We start from the raw sequence: 12,812 nt of genomic DNA on the forward strand, positions 1-12,812 counted from the left end.
ATATCATTTATTGTTCAAATCAGAACATGTAAAGGGTAATCTTAATAATGGTTCTTAGACAATTGACATGGTCCCCATTACTGTCCTGAGTAAACCAGGAAATATGGCATTCTGCTTATAGGTGGTGTTTTTGTTTCATTTTGTGGGAATACATGGGAGACTTTTAAACAAGATTGTATTTATATTTTAAAATATTTCCTTGATCAATATGTGGCCAATACATTGGAAGGGCTATGAAAGTAAAAGAAGGAGTGTAGCTTGGAGGCTAGTGTAATTGTTTAAGTAAGAAATGATGTTGGCTTGGACCACAGTGATCGCAATAGGGATGGAAAACAATGGAACTAGAATTTCATTCCAGGCAGAAGTAGTGTGGATTTTCAGAGAGGAGATAGAGACATTGTTAAATCTAATTTCCTTCTTTATTCTACAAGTATTTACCAGACCCCTTCCAATTACATACATTTTTCTCAGTGAGGTGGATGCTAAATTAAACTGTTCTCTGACCTTGAACAGCTATTTACCGTCCTTATAACATACCTACAAATTGAACATCTGACAGCAATGTCCCTCATAAAGAATATTGAGAGGGGAAAAACAATAAAGAGTTTTTAGCAAATAAAAGTTATGATATGAATATGATTCTTTAAAACATCAGAATATTTTATATTAGTGAACTATATATTACATTTAACTTCATAGTAAGCTGTTTTCACAAAATTTAACTCAGGAAAAAAGAGTCCCTCATTAAATAAAAACAAGAAATAGAATTTGTAGAGGGATACACTGAAACGAAATGGTATATAAAAAAATGATACTTGCATATTAACTGAGTTGGATTCATTGTCACGTCTTCAGAGTTATTTGTCATTTGCTGTAAAATAGACTCGATTCTGCTTTTCATTGATGCTTCATTGTTTCTTCTGGTGAATTTAAATTTCATGATAATATCCGCTATCACGCCATTGCCGCTTTGCCTGAATACCCATAAAAATATTTTTAAGTGTACAATTAGGATAATATTCTGTTCTTTTTACATCTTCTTGATTAAGCATTTAAAAAATTACTGAAGAAATTTAACATTAGGACAGATTCACACACAGTGTTTGTATATGTAATAATATATCACAATGGTATCCTGCAAACACTTGATTTCAGTGCATAGGACACTGTACCCACCATTCAGGATAGCTTGTTTTTGAAGTCAGAATGCCAGAGTTTGCACACCAACTCTACCATTTACTGTTGGACTTTAGGTGGTGTTTTTTTTTTCTTTTCTTCTTAATCTATGTCTGTTTCCTCACATTAAAATGGGTTATCGAGAAGGTTATATGAGTTAATATGTGTAAAACTTTGGGAGGAGTACATAGCATAGCAGGAGTCCAGAAACAGACTCATAGACATGTATGACAATATATTATAGAAGTAGTATCACAAATCTGAAGGAAAATAAAGAGATTTTCGTGCAAGAAATCTCTGCTTATACCACACACAAACAAAGCATTTGAATGTGAACAGCACAAATTTAAAACTTATAAGCAGGTATGAGAGAATGTCTTTATATATAGGAGAAGGAAGGGATTCTTAAATAAGACATTTTGCAATTGATATTCTACGACAAAAGATTCCATAAACAAACTGTAAAGATAAGCTATAGACAGGGAGAATATATTCGGAACTCAATGAATGTTTGGTGCCTCCTATAAACACAGAACGCCTACAAATTAATAAGGAAAAGACAAACAATAGAAAAACAATTCAAAGAAGAGGGACCTTTGGTGAACGAGAAACATGTAAATAGATGAAACAGGATTCTGGTTATGCATCATTTATTTGATCTTGATAACAACTCTGTCTAAGAGTCATATCCCTTCCTCTTGGAAACTGTGAGTAACAAGCTGTCTTTTCAGAAGTCATCATCTGATTTTTTGGCCTTATTGTACCTCAAATTTTCTGATAACACAGTATTTTTTTAAATTAATTTAATATTTAAGTATAGCTGGTTTACAATGTTGTACCAATCTCTGCTGTACAGCAAAGTGACTCAGTTATATAAATACATTTGTTTTTTCATATTCTTTGTCATTATAGTTTATCACAGGATATTCAGTATAGTTCCCTGTAACACAGTGTATTTTAAAAAAGAAGAGGAAGGAGAAAAAGTGATGTGTGTTTATAAGGTTTACTAAACTTTCCAATATCGAGTTTGCTCCTACCATTCTTATTTCTGGGCTAGTCTTTTATTACTCTGAATGCTGGGCTGGATGAGCACAAGCTGGAATCAAGATTGCTGGGAGAAATATCAATAACCTCAGATATGCAGATGATACCACCCTTATGGCAGAAAGTGGAGAACAACTAAAGAGCCTCATGATGAAAGTGAAAGAGGAGAGTGAAAAAGTTGGCTTAAAGCTCAACATTCAAAAAACTAAGATCATGGCATCTGGTCCCATCACTTCATGGCAAACAGATGGGGAAACAGCATCAGACTTTATTTTTGGGGGCTCCAAAATCACTGCAGATGGTGATTGCAGCCATGAAATTAAAAGACGCTTACTCCTTGGAAGGAAAGTTATGACCAACCTAGACAGCATATTAAAAAGCAGAGACATTACTTTGCCCACAAAGGTCTAGTCAAGGCTATGATTTTTCCAGTAGTCATGTATGGATGTGAGAGTTGGACTATAAAGAAAGCTGAGTGCAGAAGAATCGATGCTTTTGAACTGTGAGGTTGAAGAAGACTCTTGAGAGTCCCTTGGACTGCAAGGAGATCCAACCAGTCTATCCTAAAGGAGATCAGTCCTGGCTGTTCATTGGAAGGACTGATGCTGAAGCGGAAACTCCAATATTTTGGCCACCTGATGTGAAGAGCTGAACCACTGGAAAAGACTCTGATGCTGGGAAAGATTGAAGGCGGGAGGAGAAGGGGACGACAGAGGATGAAATGGTTGGATGACATCACCGACTCAATGGACATGAGTTTGGGTAAACTCTGGGAGTTGAAGATCGACAAGGAGGCTTGGTGTGCCGCGGTTCATGGGGTCGCAAAGAGTCAGACACGACCGAGTGACTGAACTGAACTTAACCGATGGTGTTCTTTACTCACCAGTCCCACTAGACTGCTTTCCGGTTTTCACTCTTTTTAACCTCAAAAACTTCATATATAAGCTATTCTTTCTGCCTGAAATACACATAAACACTCACACCACTTTTTCTTCTTTCTTCTGTTTTAAAATATACTGTGTTACACATGTACATATATGCACATATAATGTTATACATACAGACATAATATATGTTTATATATCATAGGGGTAAGGAGTGGAAGTTAGAAGAACTTTAAGCAAATACTATGTTTAGCTTTATCATTTCAAAAAAATCTTACTGGCTGCTATGTAAAATGTGGAATGGAGCAAGACTAGAGGAGAGGAGATTCATTAGGAGGTGGTGGAAGTCCAGAAGAGAGATGACTGAGGACAGTGTGTTTGAAGTTACGGATCTTAAACATTTTAAGAAACAGAACTGTGAAGGTTAGATGATCGTATGTATGGGCTGAAGGAGAGACAGGAGTTAAAGATAACTCTCATATTTCTTTCTTGAGCAACTAAGTTGAAGCTAACACCGCTGACAGAGGTTCAGTTCAGTTCAGTCGCTCAGTCATGTCCGACTCTTTGCGACCCCCTGAATTGCAGCACACCAGGCCTCCCTGTCCATCACCAACTCCCGGAGTTCACCCAAACTCACGTCCATTGAGTCAGTGATGCCATCCAGCCATCTCATCCTCTGTCATCCCCTTCTCCTCCTGCCACCAATCCCTCCCAGCATCAGAGTCTTTTCCAATGAGTCAGTTCTTCACATCAGGTGGCCCAAGTATTGGAGTTTCCACTTCAGCATCAGTCCTTCCAATGAACACCCAGGACTGATCTCCTTTAGGATAGACTTGTTGGATCTCCTTGCAGTCCAAGGGACTCTCAAGAGTCTTCTCCAACACCACAGTTCAAAAGCATCAATTCTTCAGTGCTCAGCTTTCTTCACAGTCCAACTCACATCCATACATGACCAATGGAAAACCATAACCTTGACTAGATGGACCTTTGTTGTCAAAGTAATGTCTCTGCTTTTCAATATACTATCTAGGTTTCATAACTTTCCTTCCAAGAAGTAAGCGTCTTTTAATTTCATGGCTGCAGTCACCATCTGCAGTGATTTTGGAGCCCCCAAAAATAAAGTCTGACACTGTTTCCACTGTTTCCTGATCTATTTGCCATGAAGTGATGGGACCAGATGCAGTGATCTTAGTTTTCTGAATGCTGAGCTTTAAGCCAACTTTTTCACTCTCTTCTTTCATTTTCATCAAGAGGCTCTTCAGTTGTTCTTCACTCTCTGCCATAAGGGTGGTGTCATCTGCATATCTGAGGTTATTGATATTTCTCCCAGCAATCTTGATTCCAGCTTGTGCTTCTTCCAGCCCAGCGTTTCTCATGCTGTACTCTGCATATAAGTTAAATAAGCAGGGTGACAATACACAGCCTTGACATACTCCTTTTACTATTTGGAACCAGTCTGTTGTTCCATGTCAAGTTCTAACTGTTGCTTCCTGATCTGCATATAGGTTTCTCAAGAGGCAGGTCAGGTGGTCTGGTATTCCCATCTTTTAGAATTTTCCACAGTTGATTGTGAGCCACACAGTCAAAGGCTTTGGCATAGTCAATAAAGGCAACACTAAATGAGTAACATATTTTATTGGGGACAGAGGATAGGTTCAGGTCTGGATGTATTAAAGTTGTGTTATCTGCAAGATAGCCATATTATGATATCAAGTAGATGGCTGTATATGTTCACATGTAGAGATGAGAAAAGAGGTCTGGCCCCAGAGATACAACTTTGATAATAATTAGCATATAGGGTGGAGAAGGAAATGGCAACCCACTCCAGTGTTCTTGCCTGGAGAATCCCAAGGATGGGTAGCCTGCTGGGCTGCCGTCTATGGGGTCGCACAGAGTCGGACATGACTGAAGCGACTTAGCAGCAGCAGCAGCAGCAGCATACAGGGGGCAGTTCAGTCGCTCAGGCGTGTCCGACTCTTTGTAACTCCATAGAGTGCAGCACACCAGGCCTCCCTGTCCATCACCAGCTCCTGGAGTTCACTCAAACTCATGTCCATTGAGTCGGTGATGCCATCCAGCCATCTCATCCTGTTGTCCTCTTCTCCCCCTGCCTTCAATGTTTCCCAGCATAGGGGGCAGGGAAGCCCCTAAAAGGAGTTTCAGTGTGATGAGAGGCTTACTGCACAGGCAGACATTTGAAGAATGTAAAAAGAAAGAATGAGAGCTAAAAAAGAAAACTGAGAAGAAATGACTGAGAAGTAAAAGGAAAATCAAAGTGTAGAGGGTTATGGAAACCAAGGGATGGCACTATTTCAAAAAAGAATAAAAGCTCAACAGTGCTAAATTCTGTTGAGAGGTTCAAGAAGAGGACTGATACAATTTTTTTTTGGAATTTGTGATTTAAATGTCATTGTTGAACTTGGGAAGAACAACTAGTATTTTGTGGTGAGATCAGAAGCCAGAGGGCAGATTGAGCAGTAAGTGGGAAGTGAACAAAAGGAAAAAAATACAGATTCTGTTCTACAAGTATTGCCAGCTAGTGGCTAGTACAGAAACTTGCTCAAGAAAGTCCTAAGGTGAATGCGCACTGAACTGACTGAAATACATTTTGAAACAAACTCTTCTTACTTCTCGAGCACCTCAGCAAAACTTAACTGACCAGAGTGCCGTGCTTGTACTTAACTAGGTGACAGTACCAAGAATAAGAAAAATTAATCTTTGTGTGGTTTTAGTGTTTGAGAAAGAATTAGTATAATTTCTCTTGCTTCTGAAGAATTTTTTTACATTATTTGAAGGACTGAGCAGTGTGGACATTTGAGACATTAGTGGTAGGGCCAGTCACTTTTACTTTCAGTTCAGTAAGGGTAACTATTTTAGTTGGGAGAGATATCACATCACATCACATCACATTGCATCACATCACATCGCATCACATCACATCACATCACATCACAAGAATAGGTCTGTATTCCATTCAGGTAGGAATGGAAAATAATAAATATGCATGCTGCTACTTCCCCTATTACTGATTCATTGCAGACATGTCTGTATCTGGCCACAGCATCCTTTAAAACATTCCAGGGAGACAAAAACTGAAAAGCTACTTTTGATGTTGGTTTAGCATTCCGATCTTAGATGAATATGCCCAGGATCACAGCATTGCACATCTCCACAAGGCACTGTTTGCACAGACTGCATTGTGAAGAGTATCCCCTGAATTTATAAATAGCCTTGTTACTGTGCCGTCACCCAACTGTCTTCCTTTTCCCATGAAGAATTGAAGTAACAGTCATTCACATTACTAGATATACAGACCATATGTGATAATTTGACATTGTTTTTTAAGCTGCCCTTGATACTATTTTCATGATATTGCAGCACATTGTATTAAAGTCTCTTTCATTATCTATGCTATGAACAAAGTCAAATGAAGCAAATTGTATCTAGGCTTATATATATATTGTAGTTCCACTTACCTCAGTTTGACAACATGAGCTTTGACGAACTGATTTTTTAAATCTGACTCTTTGAATGTTCTAGTAATCTGTAAAAAGGGGGAAAAAACACCTTTCTGTAATTACAGTTCTTTCTCTCCTTCCTCTTTCCAACACTGAAACATGGGACTATGTTAATGAAGAATATAGACTGGAGTTTTTTTAGTTCAGTTTAGTTCAGTTCCACTTCAGAACACCTGGGATCAATTTAGACAGGCTAAAAACCTTCTGAAGCAGTGTCTGTTCTTCATCTATTACACAAAGATAATAATGGACAGGCTGCATCTTCATTAGAAGCCATTCTAAACATAGCAGACATTTTGCTCAATGAGAGCTCATGTTATGTGATCTTGTGGCTGTTCCTGAGGAGGCTGGGGCATGAGCCAACCCAACACTATACAACTTACACTGTGATCCTACAGTTCTTAAATAGGTTAAAACCAGATTAAAATGAGTAGCAATGGAGAGCCTGATGAAAAGGAGGAAGAGAAATAAAGGACAGTCTTTTCCTTATTGTTTCTGATTAATGCCTAAACATCTTAAGTTATTTTTAAGATCAGTTGTTATTTCCTGGTCTAACTTTAACCTTCCCCCTGAATCATTGCTCAGTGCCAGCAAGAATGGTTCACTTGAGGTATAAAGTTTAGCTTCACAGAGAACTAGTAGTGATTCTGTGACTGGAACAGTTCTACCAAGATGCAAGGCGAGATGTACTAAGCCATCATATCGTGGAGCGGATTCTGTTGGCTAGTACTGTGAGGTTGGATCAAGGTTGAGGTGAATGTGAAGATGTTCAAATGGGGAAATTAAGTAGCATGCTGAATATTATATTAAGCCAGGATTTGAAGTCAATTCTCAAGACTGTAAAGTTTACATAATCTTTGTCACACCATATTATATCTTACTTTTTCAATATCCATTTCTTTAGGCTGATATTGGACCAACCAGTTGTTAGAAAATATGATAACTTTTTTTTCTTTCTAGAAGTCTTGAGCATTTTTAAGAATTATGAGGCTTTTAGTTTTATCAAAATAATTTCCTTTTTTAAAAATTCAAGAAGTACTAGTAAGTGTTAAGAAGAAAGCAAAAAGTCACTCAAAATTCTATGATCTAGAATTATAGGATGCTACCATTTGGTCAGCCATATTCTAGTTAACTTTGTAGAAGGATGGTTTTATTTTTTAATTTTTTATTTTTACTTTATTTTGCTTTACAGTACTGTATTGGTTTTGCCATACATTGACATGAATCCGCCATGGGTGTACATGAGTTCCCAATCCTGAACCCTCCTCCCACCTGCCACCCCATATTATCTCTCTGGATCATCCCCGTGCACCAGCCCCAAGCGTCCTGTATCCTATATTGAACATAGACTGGCGATTTGTTTCCTACATGATAGTATACATGTTTCAATGCTATTCTCCCAAATCATCCCACCCTCTCCCTCTCCCACAGAGTCCAAAAATCCATTCTATACATCTGTGTCTCTTTGCTGTCTCACATACAGTGTTATCATTACCATCTTTCTAAATTCCATATATATGTGTTAGTATACTTTATTGATGTTTTTCTTTCTGGCTTACTTCACTCTGTATAATTGGCTCCAGTTTCATCCACCTCATTAGAACTGATTCAAATGTATTCTTTTTAATGGCTGAGTAATATTTCATTGCGTATATGTACCACAGCTTTCTTATCCATTCATCTGCTGATGGACATCTAGGTTGTTTCCATGTCCTAGCTATTATAAACTGTGCTGCAATGAACATTGGGGTACACGTGTCTCTTTCAATTCTGGTTCCCTCAGTGTGTATGGCCAGCAGTGGAATTGCTGGGCCATGAGGCAGTTTTATTTGCAATTTTTAAGGAATCTCCACACTGTTCTCCATAGTGGCTGTACTAGTTTACATTCCCACCAACAGTGTAAGAGGGTTCCCTTTTCTCCACACCCTCTCCAGCATTTATTGCTTGTAGACTTTTGGATCACAGCCATTCTGACTGGTGTGAGATGGTACAAGCATCTTATGCAGCTCAATTCCAGAAAAATAAGCAACCCAATCAAAAAATGGGCCAAAGAACTAAATAGACATTTCTCCAAAGAAGACATACAGATGGCTAACAAACACATGAAAGGATGCTCAACATCACTCATTATCAGAGAAATGCAAATCAAAACCACAATGAGGTACCATCTCACACCAGACAGAAGGATGGGTTTTAATGTTTTGTTTATATGGTATATTGTAGGAGGTAGGTTAGTAAACTGATTTAAATTTAATATTACTTGACTTTAACAGAAGTAGAAAGAACTGACATAAAACTGAAGGAATTGCTAAAATTTAAGTAAATGTTTCTTGTAATTATATTTCATGATTTAGTATTGTACCAGCACAGGCTAGACTTGACCAAAGGCTTAAAAATCCACTTTAATTATTACATTTTTGCTATGTGGAAAATATTGAGGTAATTTGGTGAAGATAATAAGCAACATAAAGAAAGTTGATTAATTGACTGGTATCCATATATGAGGATAAAAGAAGAAGCCTATGTATAAGATTCTGTATTTCATAGAGAATATGAAAAATTTGTGGACTCTTTCATTAGAACTTATCAAATGCTTGGTAGAAAATCAGTGAGCAGATGCTTGAATAGGAAGACAGTGGGCTAGGTGGGAAGTGTATACACAGGGTATACGGAGAGAAGTTAGCTTGCTCTGGGAAGTTGAATGAATTTTGTAACCTTTCTTCCTCTCATTATCTTCATCTGTAAGAGGAGAACAGTCCAAAGTGTGTTTAAAACATCGATCTGTGCACAGTTGGCTGCTGCAAGTCCTAGAGGCTATGCATCTACTTTCAGTGAAGTTTATATACAACCTTTTGTCCTTTTCCCCTCCCTTCAAAATTATTGTTTAATGGGTCAGATGAGTTTGTTTTCACACATCTTTTATTTTGGAACTTGTATTATTGACCCTTTTATTACAATAGGCAAAAATTAAGTAAACAATGAAAAAAAAGAACTATTTTATGTTTCTCTCCTGGTTGACAATACTATTTTTGAAATATAGAATAGCCTTGGATCCTTAAACCTCAGTAATATTCATAATGATAAGAATTGAAGTGAGATATGGATTATTGAGTTAAATTCTTGCAAAGTACCATCATTAACCTGTTAATAGATGAAGTCATATGAAGGATAAACATTATACATATTATGCCTACAATTGTTACATATTTTTTCCTCTTGAGTGGGAAAAGATCTTGTTAGCTATTCCAAGAAGGTAAATCACTATCTTGTTTTCAATACCCTCTTATTTGATGGAGCTTTTGTTTTCTTTTCTCTTTTAAACTTCTAAGAAGTATACTGATTTACTTAAGACATTGCTTTACCTGGCAGTGTGGCTCTAGCCAGGAATAGAAGAATGTCAGTTCTACCTAACTAACTGTTCATTTACTTGTTCATTATTGTACATGCGTATTAATTGAGATCTTAAAGAAAAATCAGAGTTAACTGGTTGAAGAGGAAGGAAACAGCTATGCAGGTAGAGTGAATGGCACATGAAAAACCCTTAGGTGGGAACAAACACTTTGTGTTTAAGAAATTAAAAGGCAAGGTGATTGTAGCATAGAAAGCAAGGAGCCTAGAGTGATAGAAAGACCAGAATGAAAGCCTTGTTAGTGGTGAAGCATTTAGTCTTTATCTTAAATAATGGGAAGTGTTTTAAACAAGGAAGTAATAAAATCAGATTTGCAATTTGAGAAAAATTTCTCTGGCTGCATCTGGATAAACAATTTGAGGTACAAAATAAGCCAGATTAGTTATGGTGCTATTTTGGTACTTCATTGTAGAGGTGATGGCTTGGACAGATACGGTGGTAGTATATATGGAGGGAAATGAATGGATTTGAGGGAAAGAATAGGGGTAAAACCTATAGACTGGGTATTTGCAATGATAGAGAACAGTATATCAAAGATGAGTTTTAGGGTTTTGGTTTGGAAAACAATAACATTTTAATTAATGGGGATAGAATTACTGGAAGAAGGCTAGTATGGCATGGGGTGATCATGAGTTTGATTTGGGGACAAAATATATTTGAGTTGTTTTTACATGAGCCAAGTAGAGCTATTAGGCAGGCAGTTGGGTGTGAGGGTCTGAAGTAGAGAAGAAAAGTTTGGGCTGGAGACAGAATGAGACATTAGTATGTAAGTGTTGGTTGAAGTTGGTCAGGGTTGACATCATCTAGAGACAGAAAATAGTGACAGAACAGGAGGGCATAGGTCAAAGAGTTGGGGAATCTTAACATTTCATGTCAGTGTAGAGGAGGATGAGACTATAAAACGTACAGAGGAATGAATGGTGAGAGAAGCAGGGTGAGAAAAACTGGTGAATGGGCAGCGTGGTATCTTGTGCAAAAATCACATAATCATGGACTTTTTGAGTTAGAATGTATTATAAAAATCATCTAGTCAAATGATTTTATTTTACTAATGAATGAACTGAGAACCAGGAAAGAGAAGTGAATTATTTGATATAATAGAAAGTTCTGGAGTTATTCCACTGCTCATTAAGTATAACACTACTGACTATGACACAAGAATGATGATGTGACTCATATTAACACTGGTGAATGGTATGATTCTTATATTTGAAATCAGGAGACCTTGGTTTGAATTTTTTTTCTAGCACTTTCTAGTTGAATGGCCTTTGACATGTTTCTTAAGCTCACTATCTTTACTTACCCATCTATAAAAATAATATACCTATTATGAACTGAAGGTTAGATGATATATATAAAAGTAGTTTAGAAACTATAAAGCACTATATTAGAGTATTATTCAAAGTGTTTCTACAGAAGTATGAATAAATGAGATTAACTATGGAAATCACAGTCAAAAGAATTTCAAACGGAATTTTTCTCTGCCAGATGTTCAATCATAAAGCCACAGTAAATAGTTTGGTACTGGTGCAGGAAAAGATGAGTCAGTGAAAGAGAGGGGAATACAGAAAAATAAAGGGAGAATTTAGTGTATGATAAAAGTGGTACAACAAATAAATCCATTATGTTGTTTAATATACTGCTTTGGTACCACCACCTAGTTATTTTTTGGGGAAAAGCTGGATTTCTATCTTATTACAAATAAATTACAGATGGATTGATAATTTTGGCTTCATAAAAAATTAAATCTATTTGGCATTAAAAAATCCTAGATTATAAATGGGGTTGAAAGTCAAATCACAAGTTAGAAAAATATATGCAGATGAAAAACGGGCAAATTCTGATATTCTAACAAGGAAATAATTTTTTTCCAGATTTACATGAAAACACAAATGCTCCAGTAAGAAAGTGGGCAAGGTCATGACCAGGAAATTCACAAATGTGATTATAAAAATGACCTATTAATAAATGGGGACAGATTAAATCTTGTTAGTAATCAAAGAGATGCAAATCAAAATGATATGAGACATTACTTCTTATCTGTTTGATTAGCAGCAAGGAATAAGATTTACAATGTATAGTGTTAATGCTGTGGGAAAATAAGCATACCTACTACAGTCCCAGAAAACTAACCAATCTAATCACAAGGACCACAGTCTTCTCTAACTCAATGAAACTATGAGCCATGCTGTGTAGGGCCACCCAAGACAGACGGGTCATGGTGGAGAGATCTGACAAAATGTGGTCCACTGGAGAAGGGAATGGCAAACCACTTCAGTATTCTTGCCTTGAGAACCCCATGAACAGTATGAAAAGGCAAAAGATAGGACACTGAAAGATTAACTCTTCAGGTCAGTAGGTGCCCAATATGCTACTGGAGATCAGTGGAGAAATAACTCCAGAAAGAATGAAGAGGCGGATCCAAGCAAAAACAACACCCAGTTGTGGATGTGACTGGTGATGGAAGCAAGGTCTGAGGCTGTAAAGAGCAATATTTCATAGGAACCTGGAATGGTTGGGTCCATGAATCAAGGCAAACTGGAAGTTGTCAAACAGGAGATGGCAAGAGTCAATGTCAACATTTTAGGAATCAGCGAACTAAAATGGACTGGAATGGGTGAATTTAACTCAGATGACCATTATATCTGCTACTGTGGGCAGGAATCCCTTAGAAGAAGTGGAGTAGCCATCATAGTCAACAAAAGAGTTTGAAATGCAGTACTTGGATGCAATCTCAAAAATGACAGAATGATCTCTGTTCATTTCCAAGGCAAACCGTTC

At 37.2% G+C, this 12,812-nt stretch overlaps 1 protein-coding gene across 1 annotated transcript in view; it reads right to left on the reverse strand.

The window, feature by feature from the left end:
* TMPRSS11D (transmembrane serine protease 11D) overlaps nucleotides 1–12,812 on the reverse strand; it is a 60,432-nt gene that overhangs the window by 13,588 nt on the left and 34,032 nt on the right. Inside the window, exons 4-5 of the mRNA XM_012180075.3 lie at nucleotides 6,581–6,648; nucleotides 820–974 (exon numbers count right to left, since the gene is read on the reverse strand). Of these exons, the coding sequence (XP_012035465.3) occupies nucleotides 820–974; nucleotides 6,581–6,648 (223 nt within the window). The remainder of the gene's footprint in view (nucleotides 1–819; nucleotides 975–6,580; nucleotides 6,649–12,812) is intronic.

Source organism: Ovis aries, chromosome 6 (assembly GCF_016772045.2).
Source record: "Ovis aries strain OAR_USU_Benz2616 breed Rambouillet chromosome 6, ARS-UI_Ramb_v3.0, whole genome shotgun sequence".
NCBI classification, from domain to species: domain Eukaryota; kingdom Metazoa; phylum Chordata; class Mammalia; order Artiodactyla; family Bovidae; genus Ovis; species Ovis aries.